A 25639-nucleotide genomic window follows, 5' to 3' on the forward strand; every position below is an offset into this window, starting at 1 on the left:
AATTGAGAATTCAATAAGAGGGGTAGGAGTGTCATTGAAGGTAACTATTGCATTTGTAATTTTATTTTGGAAGTATTCTACTAATAGAGTGGCTGAAGGGGAAGGGGTATTGTTAGTGGCCAGGTAGGGTTTGGCGTCAGTTAGGTTTTTTAGTATTTGGAATAGTTTTTTGGTATCTTGGGTTTCAGTGCCTATTAGGTTGGTGTAGTGTGCTTTTCTCTTGTCCTTTAATTGTGATTTGTATTATGTTCATTTTTTTCCAGGCGGATTTTGTATGATCCGAGTTCGATTTTCTCCATTTTCTTTCTAGTCGTCTACATTGTCTTTTGAGTTGTAGCAGTTCGGTGTCGAACCATTGATCTGATCTTCTGCTAGTTCTGGTTTTGGTTTGCAATGGGGTTAGTTCATCAAGGATGTTGGTGCATAATCTTTCCCATTTTGAGATGAAGTCTTCAGGGTTGTTTTCTTGAATTGTTTCATCTATTTTAGTCCAGAATTTGATGGGTTCGATGTGTTTGCGTGAGGTGTATGTTACTTTATTGGGTTTTGTTGTTTTTTTTTGTTTTTGGTCCAGTTGAAGGTGTAAGTGTAGTGGTCTGACCAGATGGATCTGGACCATGTTCCGTTAGATGTATGAATTTCTGTTAGGGATGGTTGGTGGGTCATAAAGGCTACGATGTCAAGTTGGTGGCCTTTTTCATGAGTTGTTTGAGGATTTACTATTTGGAAGGATAAGGCTTTGAGAAATGAGAGAAAACTGTTTACTTGTTTGGATGATTGGTCTTCTAGGTGAAGGTTTAGGTCTCCTAGTTGTAGGTTGCTGTTAGTGAGTTTTGGCATATGAAGTCTTCAACTTCAGTTCTTGCTATAAACCAGTTTCCCGGTGTTATGTAATAGAGCATGCAGTTTAGTGTGTTTTTAAGTGTGGTGCTTGAGAGTTTGCAGGCTAATAGGTCCATGTATGGGTTAAATGTTTTTTTCAGTTATATTAAGGGTTAGGTCTTGTTTGATTAAGATTGCTAGTCCTCCGCCTCTTTTTTCTCTCTGCAGACCACCGTTATTTTGTATCCTTCTGGGCAGACTTCAGTTATTCTGGGATCTGTGTCGGAAGTTAGCCAGGTTTCTGTGAGGAAGAGACAGTCCAGGTTTTCATATGTTAAACAAGTTTTTATAAGTTCTGTTTTTGGGCCTAGGGCTCTGATGTTTAAGTAGGCGCATTTGAGTGTAGTTATCTCTGTGTGATAGTTATGAGTTGTATTTGGATATATAACTGATTTAAAGTGCTGGTGTGGTTTAGTCATGGGGTGTGTTGGTCTTCTTCCCCATGCTGCGGTAATGGGATTTTGAGTGTTATATTGTAGGTTTGAATTTCTGTCAATTGAAGTTCTCCTATTTGGGGAGAGAATTTTGTTTATATCTGTAGCAGGTGTTGGGTGGAGGTTATTCGCTGCTGTCTTCCAGCTGGTTATAAGAAGGATTATCGGTAGGAAGTTCTGGGCTCGTGAGGTTAGCTTCATTTTTGGTGGTTGGAGGTTCTTTGGTGATTTGGTGTTGTATTACTGCTGGTTTTACTTTTGGTAGTGTTATGGGGGTGGGTCGCTTCGCAAAGGCGCTTGCTAAGGCGCCTTTGACAGCGCGCTGAATGGCTGCGTGACATTAGGCAGTGAGCCTTTTATTGGCTCAGCGTTGTCACGTCGGGTGAGGGGAGGGACGGCAAGCCTCCCTGTCTGCTCATGATCCCAGAAGTGGCAGGGCCAACGAAAAGGTGATTAAATGAAAATAAAGGAGCTGGGAGACTCGCTGAGCCTTCCAACTGGCTCTGCGTAGTCACGTCGGGTGGGGGGAGGGGTGGAGTGCGCTCCCACACCGGCAAGCCTCCCTGTCTGCCCAGTCCCAGAAGTGGCAGGGCCAACGAAAAGGTGATTAAATTAAAATGCATACTGTTCTAATACTATAACAAATATCTAAGTTTTCCTACTAAAAAACTATTTTCCCAAAGACTCTTGTTATCTGTTCTAATCCTGACTTATGTATAGATTTAAAAAATACAAGCATAAACTCCAAACTCTCACTTCTAAACTTTTTCAATACTCTCTAGCTAAAGCAAAACATCCTCTTCTAACAGCTTATTCTAGTATCTACTGTGAGTACTATAATGCCTTATCTCTATTTCTAACTAATGACTATCTTTGGTTATATAATGTTTATTCTTGTTCTCCCATATAGGCTATGGGCTGGTTATATATAACCAATATGAGCGCTACTATTTGATATATATGTCATATATTCAACACCAGATGGCAGTAGCACGTTTTATTTATTACTCTGTCAACTGTTGCTGTGGCCTATTAATAACTAACTTCATGTGGTTTCTACATTGGACTGCAACATATCAGAAAGAAACATCTTAAGTGACAGTGTTCTATGGATAAGGCCCTTATTTATTTATTTATTTATTTATTTCGATTTCTATCCCGTTCTGAGCTTCACAATCGTTTGAAAACAAACTAGTCATGACAACAAATAGGTCACAGTAGACAATAACAGAGCTTATTCTGGAGACCAGACTGGTCATAGCGAAGAGTACTAAGAGAAGTATATTGAGGAGGCAGATTTTAATGGCCCGATTGGCGGAAGAGGAAGGTCTTTACTGCTCTGTGGAAGGTCATTAGTGAGTCTAGCGACCTGATCTGTGTGGGTAGTCGGTTCCATAGCTGAGGTAGGAAATGGCTGTAGGATTTCATTTCATGTGCCACAGCTCTGTTTAACACTGTTAGCCCTAAGATCTGCAACTAGGCATGTTTAAGTGTCATGTATATATCTTCAGTTATGATCTCTGTTATTTTAAGAACTTCTGTGTACAAACAGCTTCTAACTCCTGCTCTATAAATTTTTCTCAGTCAATGCTCACACCAAGCAGCATTATGGGTAAAGACCTAGAACAATTGCTCTCCCCCATCACTTACATGGAATTCAGGAAGCGCCTAAAGACATATCTGTTCCTGTTGTATCTAGACAACTGACCCGTACTTCTCCCTCTCCTCAATATCGGTTTTCTAGATCTTTTACCCTCTCTCGCTATCTTCTCCTATGTTCAATCATTTTGTACCTTCTCTTAATCTTTTGTAAACCGCATAGAACTTCACGGTATTGCGGTATATAAACTGTTATTATTATTATTATTTGTAACCCCATTTACCATTCTTGTGCTTTAACATAACGTGTGTGTGTCAGTCATATAAAATTCACATTTATGCTTATACTGTTTCACATTTACTCCCTGCTACTATTCCCCCCCCCAAAAAAAAAAAATTATTTGCTTCTTTGTGTAAGTCTGCTTTAAGTTCCAGACCTGTGTCCTTCAATAATCACCTGGCATCCTGGCTTTCTGATAGTATTGACTGTACAGGATCAATTGACTACAAGATCTGGCTTGTTTAGTTTTACAATGTTTGTGTTGGTGTTCTAGTGCTCACTGCAGTGTTTAAGATGCTGCATTTTCGTAGGTACATTCTTGTTGTGTGATATGTGGATTGTTACTAAAAATCATATTTTTCATATAGATGGGGGGGGTGTCAAAAAATGATGGGCCCTGGGTGTCACATATGCTAGGTACGCCACTGCCAAGTCTAATTTTCAGACGGAGCAAGCAGGGCAAGGGTCGTCGAGAGTCCCTGTTCAGGCACCATTTGTAGGAATGCCCCACAAAGGAAACACACACACGCAGTCTTAGAGTCAGGAGGAGGCACTGCCAGGGGCTAGCTTCGAGTCCCTTTTTATTATGCTTCTAAGCTAATGACAAGTAACTCCCTCGTTTACACATCTCATGATTGGTGGGTACAAAGTTACATGATTTTACAAAGAAAGATACATGCTTATACAACGTGATCACCCTATCTTTACCTCGTGCTTTTACCTCGTGATCATCCTCCAACTCAGCACTTAGACGAGGGCCTGATTAACACGTGGACAGAGCCTGAGTCTTTGCACATATGCAAAGCCTGTGCAATGCCTGTCAGCTGATGTTCTTTCCAAATAAGGACAGCTCAAATAAGATAAGCATGTGACAGTCCAAAGGTTATAATGCATACTCTTTAAGCTTTCTTGATTAGCCTTGAGCTCAGGGCAGAGTCTGATTGTTGCCCATATAAGGGATGAGGGTAAACCTGTGTCAGGTTAATATGTGACAAAGGTCTTGTGACAAGAGGCTAGCATTTTCCTTTACTTAGAATGGCTGCATGGCAAGAAGGGAGAGGGAATGGGAATAATTCATAATTCTTCACAGGGGCTCATAATTCTTTCACAGGGGCGGTGAAATCAGTGTGCTGATCTCGCCCTGTTTCAGAATGGCAGAATGGCATCCCTGCACACTTTATATTTAATCAATGCTACTCTTTATATATACTAATTTGTTATCTCCTTGAAGCTGCCCAGGGGGAACATACCATTCTCCTCCACACTTCACATCTCTCAACCTCAACCTCAACCTCAACCTCTGAAAGCAGTCATAACACTAACCAGCTTACCCTTGCTTTTTAAACACACCTACAAAATGACCTCAGCAGGCCACTCCCATCATGGCCTCCTCTCCTTCTGCTAAGATCTTACATCATAGCAGGTAATAATAGATTACAATAGGTTCCACTCAAACTCCCCTATTCAGCCACTGGTTCAATTGTCTGCCATTGGTAAATCAAACGCTGCTCCTTCCTTAACAAAATTTGGGATTTATCACCCCCTCCTTTCAATATAACCACTATTAAGATTACAAACTTTAGTTCTTCCACCTTATGATTACTTGCTACCTAATGGCTCACCAGTGGGGCATCCATCTTGATTAATCTTAAATTGCTTAAATGTTGAGTAATACGATATTTAATTTTCCATCTGGTATGGCCTATATACTATTTACCACACAGGCAGACAATACCATAGACTACTTGGCTAGTATCACAGTCCATAAGAGAATTCAGCCAGAATGCTTTCCCTGAAATTGGATCAGTTACCATATTGCTTTCCGAAGCATATTTGCAATTCACACACCTTGTGCATTGAACATGCCCCCGTTGTACCTCCATTGGGCTATGCACTACATTTATATCTCTACCAAGGGACAAAAGTTCTTCTAAATTTCTGCCCCATGTACATGCAAAGTGAGGCATCTCTCCAAAACCAGGATGCAAATGCAAAATATGCCAGTGACGCTTAATCACTTGTCTGATCTGCTGAGCTTGCCTAGAGTGGGGTAACACACACATCAATCTCCCGTCCATTTTCTCATGACTAGAGCACAATAGTAACCACTCTCTATGTGTATTGTTCGCCTTTTTAAATGCCTTTCATTAAAATTTCTTGGGGTAACCCCTCTGGTTAAACCATGGTGTCAGCCTGCCTTACAAATTCTGGTTGTTCACTACACAACCGTTTCAATCTGAGGAATTGCCCCACCGGAACACTGTCACGCAAATTTCAGGGATGGTAACTAGAATAATGTAAGACAATTTTGGAAAAAGGAACTAATGATATATGATGAATAAGGACAACTCTAGGTTTGAGGATGTAATGAATGGTGTTTAGTGTGAATGTTTGGTCTCTCTTGTGTAATTTTGTATATATGGTTAAGTAATTTTATAATGACTGTGAAAGTATTTTCTGTATAAAGGTGATAAACCAATAGTTTAATAAAATATTTGAATGGGTTTTTTTTCCAATTCTTTATTCATTTAAGTGTTACAGCATTTATAGCATTTAAAATTCAAATACAACACCTAGGGGTCCTTTTATCAAGCTGCGCTAGCGGGGTTAGCCCGTCTGACATTTCATCACGCGCTAACCCTCGCGGCCCGCTAAAAAACTAACACCTGCTCAATGTAGGTGCTAGCGGCTAGCGCGGCAGGCGGTTTAATGCGCGTTAAACCCCCAGCGCAGCTTGATAAAAAGGACCCCTTAATATTCTGTTAAACACTATATCAGACTTTATCCCCCTCCCCCTAATCAAATACATTCTTAAAATTCTAGAAAACCTGCCATAAACCCCATTCTTATATACCTTATTTAATGTTCAAATTTAAAAAAAAAAAAAAAACCCCTCCCCGATCCTGGATATACATTTTTAAGGGAAAAAGAGAAAAAAGAAAAATAAATATTCAATCATTACAATATTTTGATGCTCCCAAATCTCCTGAAATTTTCTAAAATCCCCCTGCTGTGTGACTATTGTCTTCTCCATTTTATAAATATGACATAAAGAGTTCCACCAAAAACTGTAATTAAGTCTCTTCCAGTTTTTCCAATTACTCGTAATCTGTTGTATAGCAACCCCTGTCATAATAAGTAGAAGCCTGTTGTTCTTAGATGATATTTGGCTCTTAGCTCTCATTGACATGCCAACAGCACAGTATCATAGGATAATGCCATTGGATTTTCTATCATACAATTTATTTGATCCCCATATTGATTTCCAAAAAGCAAGAATCAATGGACAATAGAATAACAAATGATCTAATGTCAAGATGAATATTTGAATGTTAAACTGTTAGTCTTGAATATAATAGCTTCCTTGTGGAGTTAGAGGTTAGTAATTTAAGCTAAGGTATCCCGTTTATTAATGAGTTAGTGCATATTCATTAGGGATATCTTTGAAAACCCAACTGGCTGGGGGACCCCCAGGACAGGTTTAAGAACCAATGATATATGCAGTAAACCTGGTTGTTTGAGCTGAATATCAGCACTTAAGCAATTAAGTGATGGCTTTTTCACCAGAACACCCCAACATAGCTGGCTTTGATTTAGGCGCTAATCGCAACATTCAGTGGCACTTAGCCAATTAAGTGTTGCAGAATATTAGCGGCTAGTCCCAACTAGGTGATTTAAGCGGTCAACAGCAGAATAAACCACTTCGAATATCAGTCCCTTCATTTTTTTCTGAGCCCAAACCAGGAAATTAGTTGGAAGTTACACTCTGTATCTCACTGGGGAAGAGTTACATGTATATTACAGTAAATCCCTTTCTTTATCAGGGCACACAGGTGATCCCCCTACTCCATTCTGTACTACGGGATCCAACACGATTTAGTGACCCAGAGAGCTTCAACCCTGGACGCTTCCTAGATGAGAAAGGCAACTTTAAGAAAAATGATGCATTCATGCCATTTTCTGCAGGTAAAAAAATCTCTGCTGTGTTTATAGAAAAAAACGATGACCGAGTGTCTTTAAGATCTCCAAATATTTTGTGTCTGTGTCTTAAAATTATTACTAGCCTTCAGTGGTGTACCTAGCATATGTGACACCCGGGACCTCTCATTTTTTAACACCTCCTCCTCTATATGAAAAACATGACTTTAGTAACATAACATAGTAGCATAGTAAATGAGGGTAGATAAAGACCTGAACGGTCCATCCAGTCAGTCCATTAGTTATTTTCATTAAAAATACATGATTAAATTAACTTGTCTCTTCTTTGCTATTTCTGGGCCATAGACTAAAGTCCAAATGATATTATCCTAGGTTCCAACTGCTGAAGTTGCCATCTAAACTCACTCCAGCCTATCCAACCATCTCATTGCTTGCAGGATATGTACTGTAAAGACTGGCCAGTAACGTCCTCATGTTCCAAATTAATGGTGTTCCTAGTGATGCCCTCCCCAGTCCAAATCACTATGGGCTAGATTCACTAACCTGCCCAATCCGTGTCCGATCCAGGCAGGGCCGATCGATTCTGCAACCAAGAATATTCTAATGGGGGGCGAACGGAGGCATGCCCCCATCTGCCGACACAGATCGCTAGGTAGCGATCCTGACGCATGAACAGACCATCTACTTTGCCTGTAGATGGTCTGCGCATGTGTTTGCTGTCTGTTTTTTTGGTTTTTTTTATTGGCCCTGACTCACCTACTCTCTGCTGCCCTTCCCTGCAGTGCGAGCCTGTGGTTTTAACCCCGAGCTCACACTGCAGGGAAGGGCAGGCGAGTCGGGGCTGAGCAGGGCAGGAGAGTCGTCGCAGGGAGCAGGGTTGCCAGAGCTAGATAATCGGGGCAGAGAAGACAGCAGAGAGCAGAGCGGCCAGAGCAGGAGAATCGGGACAGAGAGCAGGGTTTTAGCACAAGCGACTGGTCCTCACCAGTCGCTAGTTTTTTGATCAGCAAGCCAGTTGGTGTACCAGAAGTAGTTTTGTGAATCGCGTCCATCCTGCTTTGCATGCCGATTCCTCTCATTTGCATAGCAACATAGTAGATGACGGCAGATAAAGACCCGAATGGTCCATCCAGTCTGCCCAACCTGATTCAATTTTAATTTTTTAATTTTTTCTTCTTAGCTATTTCTGGGCAAGAATCCAAAGCTCTACCCAGTACTGTGCTTGGGTTCCTACTGCCGAAATCTCCATTAAAGCCTCTTCCAACCCATCTACACCCTCCAAGTCATTGAAGCCCTTCCCAGCCCATCCTCCATCAAATTGTCATATATAGACACAGACCAAATGGCCACCCCAGCCCATCCTCCGACAGCCAGTTTCTAACCCAGTTCACCACTTTGGGTCCTAACTTCAGCCCTTCAAGTTTGTTCAACAGCCTCCTATGAGGAACTATATAAAAGGCTTTGCTGAAATCTAAGTAAATTACATCTAGCACATGTCCTCGATCTAGCTCTCTGGTCACCCAATCAAAAAATTAAATCAGGTTTGTTTGGCACGATTTATCTTTTGTAAAGCCATGTTGCCTCGGATCCTGTAACCCATTAGATTCAAGGAAGTACACTATCCTTTCTTTCAGCAACACTTCCATTATTTTTCCAACAACTGAAGTTAGGCCTGTAGTTTCCTGCTTCATCCCTGTGACTACTTTTACGAATATGGACCACATCCGCTCTCCTCCAATCTCAAGGAATCACTCCCGTCTCCAGAGATTTGTTGAACAAGTCTTTAATAGGACTCGCCAGAACCTCTCTGAGCTCCCTTAGTATCCTGGGATGGATCCCGTCTGGTCCCATCGTTTTGTCCACCTTCAGTTTTTCAAGTTGCTCATAAACACTCTCCTCCATGAACGGCGCAGAATCTACTCCATTTTCTCGTGTAACTTTGCCAGACAATCTCGGTCCTTCTCCAGGATTTTCTTCTGTGAACACAGAACAGAAGTATTTGTTTAGCACATTTGCTTTCTCCTCATCACTCTCCACATATTTGTTCCCAGCATCTTTTAGCCTAGCAATTCCATTTTTTATCTTCCTCCTTTCACTAATATATCAGAAAAAATTTTTGTCTCCCTTTTTTACATTTTTAGCCATTTGTTCTTCCGCCTATGCTTTCGTCAGACGTATCCCTCTCTTGGCTTCTTTCAGTTTCACCCTGTAGTCCTTTCTGCACTCCTCTTCTTGGGTTTTTTTATATTTCACGAACGCCAACTCTTTCGCCTTTATTTTCTCCGCCACTAGTTTGGAAAACCATATCGGCTTCCTTTTTCTCTTGTTTTTATTGATTTTCTTCACATAAAGGTCTGTAGCCATTTTTATCGCTCCTTTCAGCTTAGACCACTGTCTTTCCACTTCTCTTATGTCCTCCCATCCTAACAGCTCTTTCTTCAGGTACTCTCCCATTGCATTAAAGTCCGTACGTTTGAAATCTAGGACTTTAAGTAACGTGCAGCCGCTCTCCACTTTAGCCGTTATATCAAACTAATCTGTTTGATGATCGCTACTTCCCAGGTGAGCACCCACTCAAACATTAGAGATACTCTCTCCATTTGTGAGGACCAGATCCAATATCGCTTTTTCCCTTGTGGGTTCCGTCACCATTTGTGGATGCCTCTTGAAAGGCATCCACAATCTCCCTACTTCTTTCCGATTCCGCTGACGGAACATTCCAGTCCGCATCTGTCAGGTTGAAATCTCCCAACAGCAGAACCTCCTCTTTCCTTCCAAACTTTTGGATATCCACAATCAGATCCTTATCAATTTGCTGCGATTGAGTCAGAGGTCTGTAGACTACAGCCACGTAGATAGAAGTTCCATCTTCTCTTTTCAGAGCGATCCATATCGCTTCTTCCTTTCCCAAGGTCCCTTGCATTTCAGTCGCTTGGATATTGATCTTTACATAGAGAGCTACTCCTCCACCTTTTTGACCATCTCTGTCCTTCCTAAAAAGATTATATCCCGGTATATTTGCATCCCATCCATGGGATTCACTGAACCATGTCTCTGTGATAGCGACAATATCTAGATCAGCCTCTAACATCTGGGCTTGCAGATCATGAACTTTGTTGCTTAGACTGCGAGCATTTGTGGTCATCGCTTTCCAGCTATTTTTCAGCGGCAATCTCCTTTTTTGTATGGATTTTTGTTTCGTTTCACTTTCCGTTGCAATACTAAGAAATGAGTTTCTGATATTGTTGCAATCTTTACTACTATCACATCTTTTCTTTTGCTGGGGGTGGTCTCTATAACTGTCCTTCATACATACACCACCCCCACCTTCTAGTTTAAATGCCTAGAAACATATTGTCTAAATTTCTCTGCAAGGTTTCTTTTTCCTGCTGTAGTAATATGTAGCCCATCAGTGCAATATAGCTTCTTGTCCTTCCATGTATTTCCCCATCATCCTATGTACCTGAAGCCTTCTTGATGACACCAGGCTTTGAGCCATCTATTAAAGTCCTCTTTGCTCTCCCTTTCCATATGCAGGCAGTATTTCAGAAAAAGCTAAAGTCTTTACAAAAGGTTTCAAACCCTCACCAAGCTCCCGAAAAGCTTTCTGTGCTGCAAGTGTGGAGTTGTTGGCCAGGTCATTTGTTCCCAGATGGATAACAACATCAGTGTTATCCATGCACAGATCAGGATCGAATCGGAGGGAAATCGGGTCACAAAGGGCCCTATATATGGGACACAGACTGTACAAGTCTGTCCAATACAGGCCTTAGTTCTTTAATTTATACCATTTGTTTTCTAAATAAAGATCCTCTTTGTTTATCCCATGCTTTTTTGAATTCCATCACTGGTTTCCTCTCCAACACCTCCCTCGGGAGCGCATTCCAGGCATCCATCACCCTCTCCGTAAAAAAGAATTTCCTAACATTTCTCCCAAGTCTTCCTCCCTGCAATCTCAAATTATGCCTTCTAGATTTACCATTTTCTCTTCTCTGGAAAAGATTTGGTTCTATATTAATACCTTTCAAGTATTTAAATGTCTGTATCATATTTTCTCTCATCTAGAGTATACATGTTTAGATCTTCCACTCTCTTCTTTTGGTTCAAACCCCTTACCATTTTCATCGCCTTCCTCTGGACCACTTCAAGTCTTTTTATATCCTTCACCAGATATGGCCTTCAAAACTGAACACAATACTCCCAAGTGTGACCTCACCAATGACCTATATAGGGGCATCAACACCCCCCAAGGTCCCTCTCTCCATCTGTGCTTATCAGCATCTCACTTCCAAGCACATACAGTTCTCCCAGATTTCTACTCCCCAAAATGAATTACTCTGTACTTTTTTGCATTGAATTTTAGTTGCCAGACGTTAGATCATTCTTCTAACTATCCTTCTTCATATTTGCCACTCCCTTCGGGGAGTCCATTCTGTTACAAATCTTGGTATTAACCACAAAAAGGATAACCTTACCTTCTAACTCTTCAGCAATGTCTTCCACAAATATATTGAACAGAATTGGTCCCAGCACTGATCCTTGAGGCACTCCACTCCTTACCTTTCCATCTTCTGAGCAAATTCCATTAATTACCACTCTCTGGTGTCTGCCCATCAGCCAGTTTCTAATCCAGTTCATCACTTTGGCTCTAATTTCAGCCCATAGAGTTTATTCAAGAGCCTCCTATGAGGAACTGTGTCAAAGGCTTTGCTGAAATCTAAGTAAATTACAACTAGAGCATGTCTTCAATCCAATTCTCTGGTCACACAGTCATAGAATTCAATCAGATTCGTTTGGCACAATTTACCATTAGCAAACCCATGTTATCTCGGATCTTGTAATCTATTAGTTTCTAAGAATTTCATTACATTTTCCTTCAGAAATGTTTCCATTATTTTTCCAATAATCGAAGTAAGGCTTACCGCCCTGTACTTTCCCGCTTCATCTCTGCAATCATGTTTGTGATCCAGTCCCACGGAACCTCTTTCATCTCTAAAGATTTATTGAACTCTTTTTAAGAGGACCCACCAGAACCTCTCAGAACTCCCTAAATATCCTGGGATGTATCCCATCCAGTCCCATAGCTTTGTCCACCTTTAATTTATCAAGTTGTTCATAAACACTTTCTTCCATGAATGGTGCGGTATCTACACCATTCTGGAGTATAACTTTGTTAACCAATCACAGTCCTTCTTCAGGTTTTTCTTCTGTGAACATTGAACAGAAGTATTTGTTTAGCACATTTGCTTTTTCCTCATCACTCTCCACATAGTGATTCATACCTTCTTTCAGTCTTGTAATTCCATTTTTTGTCTTCCTCCTTTCACTAATATACCTGAAAAAATTTTGGTCTCCCTTTTATATATTTCTAGCCATTTGCTTTTCCGCTTGTGCTTTCGCCAGATGTATCTCTCTCTCGGCTTCTTTCAGTTTCATCCAATATTCCTTTCTGTACTCCTCTTCTTGAGATCTTTTATATTTCACGAACACCAACTCTTTTGTCTTTTTTTTTCCGCCACTAGTTTGAAGAACCACATAGATTTCCTTTTTCTCTTATGTTTATTTATTTTCCTTACATAAAGATCAGTAGTAGCTCTTTTTATTACACCTTTCAACTTGAACCACTGTTTTTTCACTTCTCTTATGTTTTCACATCCTATCAGCTCATTCTTCAGGTATTCCCCCATGTTACTATCTATCAAAGAGGAGAAGAAGTGTCTTTGGCAGCAGGCTGGCTAATCTATTGACGAGGCCTTTAAACTAGAAGTGATGGGGCAGGGTGATCAAAGCCCCTGGGTGAGTATAAGCTCTCAGGTGAGTAAATCACTGAATATCTCTACACAGATGGAAAAAGGGGGCAATGTCTGGAAAGCAATATATACTAATGCTCGAAGTATGGGAAACAAGATTCTGGATCTAGAAGCTGTGATGGAAGAAGATGAATTGGATATAGTGGCGATCACGGAGAAGTGGTTCACGGAGAACCATGACTGGGATGTAGTTATATCAGGCTTTAATCTCTTCAGGAAAGACAGGGTAGGAAGAAAATGAGGGGGGAGTAGCGTTATATGTTAAAGATATTAAAGCACAACAAAGAAAAATGGGGAGACCCGATGATCCACAGTGAAAACAATCCACCAATGAAAACAAAAACAAAAACTGTGGATACAAATGTTCTGGAGATAATTTATTAAACACTGACACATAAAACCATGAAAATTAAATTTAAAAAGTACAATGCTAAAAAATATGGTGATAAAAATCCATCCGGACCCTACACGGTCCGTGTTTCGGTGAACACGCCTTCCTCAGGGGCACAATGGTTTGCAAACTCACATATAAATAATTGGACTGAAAACAGTCTATTGTCTTTAAACGTGTGAGCAAAGAACACCGCTACTGTTTTCAGTCCAATTCTTTATATGTGAGTTTGCAAACCACTGGACCCCTGAGGAAGGCGTGTTCACCGAAACACGGACCGTATAGGGTCCGGGTGGATTTCTATCCCCATATTTTTTAGCATTGTACTTTTTTAATTGAATTTTCATGGTTTTATATGTCAGTGTTTAATAAATTATCTCCAGAATGTCTGTATCCACAGTTTTTGTTTTCATCGAAAGATATTAAAGCCACACAATTGCAGGATCTGCAGGGCATGGAAGAGGCACTGTGAATCAATTTAGAAAGAGGGAATGGTGAATATGTTTACATTGGTATGATATACAGGCTTCCTTCACAGACGGAAGAAATGGACAGAGATTTAATAGTAGACATTCAGAATATATCTAAAAAAGGGGAAGTTTTACCAATAAGTGATTTTAACATGTCGGATGTTGATTGGGGTATCCCTATTATGGGGTCTTCTAGAAGTAGGGAGATCCTGGATTTTCTATAAGGAGAACTGTTCCAGCAGTTGGTAATGGAACGTACACGGGATGGGGTCATACTGGACTTAATGCTTACAAACGGGAAAAGTGTTTCTGATGTTACAGTGGGTGATCATCTGGTATCCAGTGATCACTGCATGGTACGGTTTAATATTGTGACTCTGCCGGAGCCGGCTTGAACTATTGGCCCCGGTCAGCGTCCAGAATAGCCTGCGGCCCCACGAGCTTCCAGAAGATGCTGGAAGTCCTGCTGGTTTCTTGGTCAATAAAGAACCACAAAAACAAGTTAGGAACAACAAAGTTCAAAATAAAATTAAGTCCCAATTTATTGAGTTCACAGACCCTTCTCAGGGTTTAGTTCATTGACTCCATGAACAAAAAGAAAACATAAAAGAATCACCGGGCTGCAAAACAAAAAGCCCGCACCTTCTTTACAGGTATAACAGGTAAGTAATTTCTTAGTCTGTAATAGTCCAGTCTTCATAAGCCTGCCTTTACAAAACACAACAGGAATAAGACTATAGCACTTTCTTTGAGGAATGAAAGTGTTGTACTCAGGCCGAGATTGAAGCAGGCCTGTCCCAGCCAACTCAAAAGCAGTTGGTGGGGGAGGGGAATAGCCAAATCCACTTATTCAAATCTGTATTTAAACAGCTTGCCACAAATGGCCCCACAAGCCCAACCAGGATCTTGTGTGGATTCTTCCCCCACTATCACCCTACACAGAGTCCTTATTGCAGTCGCACTCAATCCTCAAAAGGCAAACACAAACAAAACTTTCAAGCAAAAATAAACCCGGTTTAAAGGCTTCAAGGTTTAGGCACCTTTGCTGTGGGAGCCCAGCACTGCTCACCGGCTCAAAATAGGTGCAAACAGGTAAGTAAAAAAAAACAAACCAAAAAGTTCACAAAATTAAGCACCACAAAGAGTAAAGACTGTGTACTTAACTTTCATCCATTGCACATGCTTCAGTATCCATGCTAGTGTCCATAAATTCCATGGGCTCTGGAATAGCTAGCTGGTTGGCATCAGAGACAGGGGCTGCATCCACCATCTCAATATCCTGAAAGCTCTGAGGTTCAGGAGAGCTGTCCTGTGAACCTCCTTCCTGGGCTGACCCAGGGTAGCCTGACTGGTTCCTCCTCAATGCTGCCTCTAAAGCACTGAGGCGACCACACCCTGTTCTGTGCGGGGGCAGGGCAGCCTGTAGCTTGGGCTGAGATTTCCCTGAGCTTCTAATTAAGCCCTGCAGCTGTGGTTTAGCTGAGCTGGTGGATTTGCTCTGAGGCTGTTCTAGGCTGTTCCCTCCAGATTCCTCACCTCCCCAGGGTTTTATGAGCTGGGTTTTGAATGGGAATTCCGAGTCTTCCTTACTATTAGTGTCTAGCCTGTCACAATGATTAGCCCTCTTTAAAGTCAGGCCAGGGTTAGGCAAAGCCTTCCCTGTCCCAAGCCTAATCTTAGGGCTAGGGTTGTGACAATATTAAGATGGGTATACTGTAAAGAGGGCTTATTCAAAAGCAAAGGTTCTAGACTTTTAAAAATCTAGCTGTTTTTGGATGGGGGATTACATCAAGGAATTGTTGTCTGGATGGGATCATCAGCAAGGAGTAGAAATGCAGTGGGTAAAACTCAAAGGAGTAATTGTAAGAGTGACTAACTTTTTTATGATGCAAGTAAGTAAAAGGAAAAGGAAAAAAGACAGCTTTGGTTCTCAAAAGTAGTAGCTGAGAAGGTAAAAAATAAGTGGTTAGGTTACATAAACTATAAAAGATCACAGAAAGAGGAAGACAGACAAAAATATCTGGAAAAATTAAGAGAGGCTGGTCGTGTAGTCAGGAAAGCAAAGATGCAAATGGAAGAAAAAATAGCTGGCACGGTAAAACGGAGAGACAAGACTTTTTTTGATATATCAGTGATAAGAAGTACAAAAGTGGCATTGTGAGACTCAAAGGTGAAGGGGAGAAATATATAGAAGCTGATAAAGAAAAGGCTGAATTGCTTAACAAATATTTCTGTTCTGTGTTCACAGCTAAAGTGCCAGGAATGAGACTACAGAAGCCAAACATGATCTGATCGATTTTCAGAGGGTTGTGTTCATGAGGAGCTAGCTAAAATAAAGGTAGACAAAGTGATGAGGCCAGATGGTGTACATCCAAGGGTGCTGAAGGATTCTGGTGGCTCCACTGACTGACCTTTTCAATGAGACTCTAGAGTCGGGAGTGATACCGGAGGATTGGAGAAGGGCAGATGTGGTCCCTCTCCACAAAAGTGGAAGAAAGGAAGAACTAGGGAATTACAGGCTGGTAAGTCTGACTTTTGTGGTAAGCAAATTAATGGAAAAGCTTTTAAAACAGAGAATGGTGAAGTTTCTGGAATCCTGTGGATTACAGGACCGGAGACAAGATGGATTCACTAGAGGTAGGTCTTGTCAAATAAATCTAATCAATTTCTTTGACTGGGTGACCAGAGAATTGAATAGAGAGAGTGCACTAAATGTAGTGTATTTAGACTTTAGCAAAGCCTTTGACAGCCTTCCACACAGACATCTACTAAATAAATTAAGTGCCCTTGGGAAGGGTCTCAAAGTGACGGGCTGGATCAAGAACTGGTTGAGTGGAAGGCAACAGAGGGTAATGATCAGTGGAGATCGCAATGAGGAGAAGAATGTTACCAGTGGTGTGCCTCAAGGTTCTGTTATTGGGCCTGTTCTTTTTAACATTTTTATAAATGATATTGCTGAAGGACTGTCGGGTAAGATTTGCCTCTTTGTGGATGATACCAAAATATGTAATAGACTAGACACCCAGGATGGTGTGAATAACACAAAGAAAGACCTGATGAAGCATGAAGAATGGTCTGAAATTTGGCAGTTAAAATTCAATGCTAAGAAATGCAAGTCATGCATTTAGACTGCAAAAACCTGAAGGAACGGTACAGTTTAGGGGGTGAAGAAATTATGTGCATGACAGAAAAGCAGGGCTTGGGTGTGATTGTATGTGATGATCTTAAGGTGGCCAAACAGTTTGAACAGGTGACGGCGAAAGCTAGAAGGATGCTAGGGTGCATAGGGACAGGTATGGCTAGTAGGAAAAAGGAGGAATTGATGCCACTGTATAAAACTTTAGTGAGACCTCATTTAGAATATTATGTACAATTCTGGAGGCCGCACCTTCAAAAAGATATAAAAAAGATGGAGTTGGTCCAGAGGAAGGCTACTAAAATGGTGCGAGGTCTTCATCATAAGGCATATGAGGACAGACTTAAATATCTCAATCTGTATACTTTGGAGGAAAGAGACGTTTAAATACCTATGTGATATAAATGCACATGAGTCGAGTCTCTTTCATTTGAAAGGAAGCTCTGGAATGAGAGGGCATAGGATGAAGTTAAGAGGTGATAGGCTCCGGAGTAATCTAAGGAAAAGTTTTTTTACAGAAAGGGTGGTAGATGGATAGAACAGTCTCCCAGAAGAGGTAGTGGAGACAGAGACTGTGTCTGAATTCAGGAAAGCCTGGGATAAGCACATAGAAACATAGAAACATAGAAAAGGGCCACAGCCCATCAAGTCTGCCCACTCTATTGACCCACCCCATTAAGTCTGAATGCTAATGACCTAGTTCCTTAACTCGACCCTCGTAGTGATCCCACGTGGATGTCCCATTTATTCTTAAAGTCGAGCACGCTGGTGGCCTTGATCACCTGCACCGGAAGTCTGTTCCAATGATCTACCACCCTTTCTGTGAAGAAATACTTCCTGGTGTCACCACTAAATTTCCCTCCTCTGAGTTTGAGCGGGTGCCCCCTTGTGACCGAGGGTCCCTTGGGAAAGAATATATCGTTTTCTACCTCGACACGACCCGTGACGTACTTAAATGTCTCAATCATGTCACCCCTTTCCCTGCGCTCCTCTAGGGTATAGAGCTGCAGTTTGCCCAGTCTTTCTTCGTATGAGAGACCCTTGAGCCCCAAGACCATCCTAGTGGCCATCCTCTGGACCGACTCAGCTCGAAGCACATCTTTCCGGTAATGTGGCCTCCAGAATTGCACACAGTATTCCAGATGGGGTCCCACCATGGTTCTATAGAGTGGCATTATGACTTCAGGTTTACGGCTGACGAAGCTTCTATTGATACATCCCATCATTTGCCTTGCCTTTGATGAGGCCTTCTCTACTTGTTTGGCAGCCTTCATGTCTGCACTGATGATTACCCCCAAGTCCCGTTCCTCTGAAGTCCTAGCTAGCGTTTCTCCATTCAAGGAGTATGTTCTGCATGGATTTCCTCTGCCGAGATGCATGACCTTACATATTTTAGTGTTGAAGCCTAGCTGCTATGTCGAGGACCAGTTTTCTAACGTGATCAGATCTTGTGTCATACTATCCTGTAGGTTGCTTTCACTTACTATGTTACACAGTTTGGCATCGTCGGCGAACAGTGCTACTTTACCCTGAAGCCCCCGGGTCAAGTCCCCTATGAATATGTTGAAAAGGGATGGTCCCAGGACTGAGCCCTGCGGCACTCCACTAGTCACCTCCGATGTCTCAGAGAGGGTGCCGTTGACCACCACCCTCTGAAGTCTTCCACTCAGCCAATCACTGACCCATGCAGTTAGTTTCTCACCCAAACCCATCGATTTCATCTTGTTTAATAGTCTACGGTGTGGGACACTGTCGAAAGCTTTACTGAAATCCAAGTACACTATGTCCAGAGACTCTCCCAAGTCTAGCTTTCCTGTCACCCAATCGAAGAAGCTTATAAGATTGGATTGGCATGACCTGCCTCTGGTGAATCCATGTTGACAGGGATCCCTTAGATTCCCTTCATCCATTATCGTGTCTAATTTATCTTTAAGTAGAGTTTCCATGAGTTTGCACACTATTGATGTGAGACTCACTGGTCTGTAATTCGCAGCCTCTGCTCTGCAACCCTTTTTGTGCAGAGGAACGACGTTAGCTGTTTTCCAGTCCAGGGGGACTCTCCCCGTACTTAGGGAGAGATTGAAGAGCATGGCTAACGGTTCCGCCAGAACATCGCACAGCTCTCTGAGCACTCTTGGGTGCAAATTGTCCGGTCCCATGGCTTTGTTCACCTTGAGTCTTGAAAGTTCTCTGTAAACATCAGCTGGTGTGAACTCAAAATTCAGAAATGGGTCTTCCTTGCTTTCCTTTGCTTCCAGCCGTGGCCCGTGCCCTGGCGCCTCGCAGGTAAAGACTGAACAGAAGTAATCGTTCAGTAGTTTGGCTTTTTCAGAATCTGTTTCCACATAATTCTCGTCTGGCGTTCTAAGGCGTACTATCCCGTCTGCGTTCTTTTTCCTGTCGCTAATGTACCTGAAGAAGGATTTGTCCCCTTTTTTAATGTTCTTCGCTAGAGTTTCTTCCATTCGAAGTTTGGCCTCCCTGACTGCTGTTTTGACCGCTGCAGACTTTGTCCTGTATTCAATGTTTGCTTCTTTTTCCCCCGTGCGTTTGTACAAGAGAAACGCTCTTTTCTTATCCTTGACGAGGTACGAGACCTCATCAGTGAACCATTGGGGTTTCTTTTTTCTTTGTTGTTTAGTTACTGATTTTATGTAGCGGATAGTTGCCTCATGAAGGGTCGATTTCAAGGTTGACCACATAACCTCCACATTATCTGTTACTTCTTGAACCTGAAGCGTCTGATGGACGAAGTCTCCCATGCGTGTGAAGTCAGTGCCCCGGAAATTGAGTACCCTTGTTTTTGTTTGTGATCTAGGGAAGCCTTTCCTAAGGTTGAACCATACCATGTTATGGTCACTGGTGGCTAGCGGTTCTCCCACCGAGATCTCTGAGACGCTTTCCCCGTTCGTAAGTACCAGGTCCAGGATGGCCTGGGACCTAGTGGGCTCTAATACCAATTGTTTGAGTCGTACTCCCTTCATGGATGTTAATATCCTCCTGCTATCATAAGTAGTCGCTGAGAGTGTGTTCCAATCTACATCAGGCATGTTAAAGTCTCCCAACAGAACAACGTCTCCCCGTAAGGTGATATTCTCAATGTCTTCAATTAATTCAATGTCCTTGTGCTCCGATTGTCTTGGAGGTCTGTACACCACACCAAGATACAGGCATTTTTCTCCGCCTCTGGCCAGGTTTACCCAGATGGATTCCCCAGTATACTTGATATCCGTGATTCTGGTTGTCTTGATGTTTTCTTTGATGTAAAGTGCTACCCCTCCTCCTAACTTACCCTCTCTGTCTTGGCGAAGCAGGTTGTATCCTGGTATAGTTATATCCCACCCATGAGAGTCTGTGAACCATGTTTCTGAAATTGCTACTACGTCTAGGTCTGCATTAACTATTTCTGTTTCCAGTTCTAGAAATTTATTCCCTAGGCTGTGTGCGTTAACATACATAGCTCTCCACTCTTTTTGTTTACTAAGCTCATGCAGAGAGCCACCCATTTGAGTTAAAGTGTCTCCTAGCAATTCTTTTGCAGTAAGGGTACTTACCTTAGACTTAGAAGCGGAGTTTTGGTTCGCCACATCAGGATTGTTACTTACTGCTCTGGTGTAAAAGTGGGTATCCACCCCCGACTTACCTAGTTTAAAGCACGTGGGTTCTCTTAGAGAGAGGAAGAGATAATGGTTACTGCAGATGGCCAGACTGGATGGCCATTTGGCCTTTATCTGCTATCATGTTTCTATGTTTCTATTAAAGCCTGCACGTTTGAAATCCAGGACTTTAAGGTTGTGTAGTCATCCTCCACTTTGGCTGTTATATGAAACCAAAGGGTATGATGATCACTATTTCCCAGGTGGGCCCCCACTCCAATATTAGAGACACTTTCCCCATTTGTGAGCACCAGATCCAGTTTCACTTTTTCCCTCATTGGTTCCATCACCATTTGTCTGAGCAGAGCTCCTTGAAGGGCATCCAACATCTCTCTACGTCATACACAAGTCATATTATAATTAGTCCAATAAAAGGATCACCTTTTTTCCATTTTCTATTTATACTTTATCAACACAGCTACAATATTAAATTTTAAAACAAAGTAAATAAAAGAAGTAGAAAGCATTTTCTACATATGTCTTCTCTGGTTCTGCTTTACTCATATTCTTATTACTCTTTTCCTTCCAACCACTCTCTGCCCTCTCTATGCCCCTTCCAGAAACTGCCTCCTCTTCCCATCTCTCCCTCCAACACCTTTGGTCTGGCATCCATCTTCTTCCCTTCCCTCCCCATTTCCCTTTCTTCATCTGCTCCCCTCTATTTGTCCCATCCCCACTTCTGTCCAGCATATAATCCCCCTCCCTACTAATATCCAATATCTGCCCCTCTTCTCTCTTCTTTCACCCTATATCCATTTGCAACTGCTGTGCTCTTTCCCTCCAACCCAATTACATCCAGTATCCTTCCCCTTTCTGTCTCTCTCCCCATTTCCATCAGTATCTGCCCCCCTCTCCCTTCATTCCAAAATTTAGTAAAAATTGTATTAAAATTAGTTCAATAAAAAGATTACCTTATTTCTATTTATAAACATTTATGAATACAGCTACAATACTACTTTATTCTAAAGCAACAGAATACATATTTTTCTACCTTTTGTCATTTCTGCTTTAATCATCTTCTACACTGTCTTCTCTCCATCCAGCACCTGTCCTATCTCTCCCTTCCATGCAGCATCTACCCTCTCTCACTGCTCCTTCTGGTGTCTACCCTCTTCCCCATCCATATGGCATCTTCCCTCTATGTCTCTTCCATAAACAGTCTATCCTGTGCCCCTTCTCTCCTTTGTACATGATTTATTTCAGCTTAACCCCCTCTCTATTTTTCTCGCTCTGTCTCTACCCCTATGCTCTGGCATCTCTATTGTCTCTTTATCTTCCTTCCCACCCCACCATCTAGCATATCTGTCTTCTTCCCTTCCTTCTCCACATGCACAGGCATTTCTCCTTCCCTTCCATATTTCCCTCCCCCTCCATGCTTTTGTATTTCCTGTCTTTCTTTTCCCTCCCTCCTTTCTCCATGGTCTGACATTTCTATCTCCTTCCCTTCACTTCCCCTCCCCCCATGACCCGGCTTCTTTTCCTCCCCCTCCATGGGCTAGCATCTCTCTTTCCTCTCCTCTCCCTTCCCTGGTCTTCCTTCTTCCTCCCTCCCTCTCCCCAATTGGATGCAGTATTTCTCTCTCCCCTCCCCTCCCTCACCCCCCCAATCAGCAGTGCAGCATTCAGAACTCACTGCTTTTTTGGTGTCGGGCTTTCCTTTCTGCCAGGTCCCATCTACTTCCTATTTCCGCGAAGACAGAATCCAGCAGAGAGGAACGCCTGACCCAGGCAGAACAGTGACTTCTGAATGCTGCCGCTAGAAGTCCCCAAACTAGGACTATGATGCCAGTCCTCGCTTATAGCACCCCCTTATGTGCTGCACCGGAGACGGACCACCCCCTGTCTCTTTCCTCCCCCCCCCCCTGTACACCACTGCTAGACTTGTTCCATCATAGTCTTGTAAAGGGAAATTTTGCAAAGTTTTCTTTTGAAAATAAACTTCCAGACCCATCTAGAGGTGTGTTTCTCAAGGAGGTTGAAATTGATTTAATACTTTACATTATTTGTATTGCCTTTCAAAACCATTATTATTGAAATGTTTCTTGTGTCTTTAATTCTATTGTTAAACTTGTTTTGAAGATCTTTTATAGACAAAAGAAAATATGAACATGAGAGTTCATCTGGTATTCTTTTTCCAATAATGACCAGTCCAGATAGCGCAGTATCTTACTGCAACAGGTGTTATCCGGGGACAGCAGACAGATATTCTCACATGTGGGTGATGTCATCCACGGAGCCCAGTACAGACAGTGTTAAACGTGAACTGTCACTTTAAGTTTTAAGAAACTTTGCGACTGCCCACACCGTGCATGCGTGATTGCATTCCCGCCCAATGTAGGCTCACAGTTCCTCAGTTCTATAAGCAAACTAAGAAGCCAACCAGGGGAGGTGGGAGGGATGTGAGAATATCTGCCTGCTGTCCCTGGATAACACCTGTTATGGTAAGTAACTGTGCTTTATTCCAGGACAAGCAGGCAGCATATTCTCACATGTGGTTCTCCCTAGTTTACTGAAATAAATTCTGTAATACTGCTTGGCCGAAATGACCATCTTGTCTTAAACAGGATTCTAGAGTGTGGTGAAATGTGAATGTGTGAATTGGGGACCAAGTAGCTAGTTTGCAAATTTAAACAATAGGCGTGAAATGAAAAAAAAACTACTGATGCTGCCATATCTCAGACTTTGTGTGTTGTTACACTCCCCTCGAGCTACAGCCCAGCCTGAGCATAGGAGAAAGAAATGCAGGCCGTTAGCCATGTGGAAATAGTTCTTTTGGGATCAATTAGGTTGGCAAGATGGCGGCGGCGTGATAGCAGCCAGGAGCAGGAGTACTGTGTGCAATTCTGGAGGCCGCATTACCGTAAGGATGTGCTGAGACTGGAATCGGTCCAGAGAATGGCCACCCAGATGGTCTCGGGACTCAAGGATCTCCCATACGAGGAGCGGCTAGGGATGTTACAGCTCTACTCACTCGAACGTAGAGAGAGGGGAGATATGATCGAGACATTCAAGTATCTCACGGGCCGCATCGAGGTGGAAGAAGATATCTTCTTTTTCAAGGGTCCCGCAGCAACAAGGGGACATCCGTGGAAAATCAGGGGCGGGAAACTGCACGGTGACACTAGAAAGTTCTTCTTCACTGAAAGGGTGGTTGATCGCTGGAACAGTCTTCCACTTCAGGTCATTGAGGCCAGCAGCGTGCCAGATTTTAAGGCCAAATGGGATAGACATATGGGATCTATTCGCAGAGTCAGGTAGGGAGGGTCATTGGGGTGGGCAGACTAGATGGGCCGTGGCCCTTATCTGCCATCTATTTCTATGTTTCTATCTTACTTTGCTATTCTTCAGCTGAGCGTTTGTTCGCCAGAGATTTGCTTTTCCTTCTTCAGAGATTGTAATATGCCCCATACTAAACACAAGGGGACTGTCCGGCCGGACCTTCCTACAGCTGGGCAATTTTCGAGGGACCGGTTCCTGACAAGCTCACCGGCTGTGCCGAGAGGGGGAACAACCCCTGCGGTTGCTTCGGTGGAGGTAGCCATCGGAGCACTAGGGCTGGAAACATCTCTGTCCCCCCCAGAAGCTCATTTACTGTCTAACCCGGCTCAGGGAGGTGCTGAGGGCTGAGGATCTGACGTGCCTGACGCTAACCGGAGGGGAGACTCACGTAGCCCATAGAGTCAAGACAACATCGAGTGGAGGAACGGAGTGGACCGACTCCTCGCAGGCAACTTTACCTAATATTTGGAGAATGCTCCAAAAAACTAGAAGCTGCGGCAACTCAATCAGCCATTCAAACTTCTAAAGTTGTGAGTAAACTGGATGAACTTTCTCTTTCAGTACAAAATATCAAAATTGAAACAGACTCAAAATTTGATCAAATGAGTAAGGAAATATCATCCATATAAAATATATCTGCCACTGTGGCTAAAGATAGAGTCTTTTTGCAAAGAAAAATTGAGCAATTGGAGAATCACAATAGGTTAAATTTACATGTACTTAATTTTCCTAAATTATTATTAACTACTCCTATAGAATCTTTTAAAAAGTATCTAATGGAAAATTTGTAATTTACCTCCAAAATGATTCCACCAATAAATAGAAGTTATTATTTGCCTAAGAAAAGAGACAACTCACAAGACAACCAACTAGAAATAGAACAGCGAATTGACTTGAATAATTTAACCGAATTACTAGAAAATTCTAAAGAGGAAATTGAATATAGAGGAACTTTGGTGGTTTCATTGGTCTTTGAGCAGAACCTGAACTCAATTATGAAGGCTTTTTTTCGATCTCCTCAAAGTTTGTTTATGGGACAAAAAATGAAGATATTCCCAGATGTTACAAAAGTAACTCAGGATCGCAGAAAATTATTTCTTGCTATGCGGGAAGAAGCAATACAACTGAGTGCAAATTTCTTGCTAAGTTATCCATGCAAATGTCAGATAAAATATGCTGTGACAAAATATGTTTTCTTTATTCCAGAAAAGTCGCAAAACCCAAAAATAAATGGGAGGTAAAAAAATCACAAAAAGAACAAAAACCTCCCAAACCCCAAGAAATAAGAACATAAGAACATGCCTCTGCTGGGTCAGACCCGAAGTCCATCGTGCCCAGCAGTCCGCACCCGCGGCGGCCCATCAGGCCCATGACCTGTAATGTGATCCTTCTCTAATCCCTTTTATCCTTCTATCCATACTCTGTCTAAAACCTATCTCTACCTCTATCTGTATCCTTCAATCCCCCTATCGTTCAGGAATTTATCCAATCCTTCCTTGAACCCCCGTAGTGTACTTTGTCCTATCACAACCTCCGGAAGCACATTCCAGGTGTCCACCACCCTCTGCATAAAAAAGAACTTCCTAGCATTGGTTCTAAATTGTCCCCTTTCAGCTTCTCTGAGTGCCCCCTTGTGCTTGTGGTTCCCAATAATCTGAAGAATCTGTCCCTTTCCACCCTCTATATGCCCTTCATGATCTTGAAAGTCTCAATCATGTTTCCTCTGAGTCTCCTCTTTTCAAGGGAGAAGAGCCCCAGCCTTC

The 25639-nt window shown here is 42.3% G+C and overlaps 1 protein-coding gene across 2 annotated transcripts in view; it reads left to right on the forward strand.

Moving 5' to 3' along the window:
- LOC117365112 (cytochrome P450 2G1-like) overlaps positions 1–25639 on the forward strand; it is a 61552-nt gene that overhangs the window by 32357 nt on the left and 3556 nt on the right. Inside the window, exons 8-9 of one of the 2 annotated variants that reach the window (XM_033955083.1) lie at positions 7020–7161; positions 16054–16139. In XM_033955083.1, the coding sequence (XP_033810974.1) occupies positions 7020–7161; positions 16054–16097 (186 nt within the window). In that variant the 3' untranslated portion in view covers positions 16098–16139. Of the gene's footprint in view, positions 1–7019; positions 7162–16053; positions 16140–25639 lie in introns of those variants that run through there. The other variant, XM_033955082.1, reaches the window with a different exon arrangement.

Source organism: Geotrypetes seraphini, chromosome 8, assembly GCF_902459505.1.
Source record: "Geotrypetes seraphini chromosome 8, aGeoSer1.1, whole genome shotgun sequence".
Classification (NCBI taxonomy): Eukaryota; Metazoa; Chordata; class Amphibia; order Gymnophiona; family Dermophiidae; genus Geotrypetes; species Geotrypetes seraphini.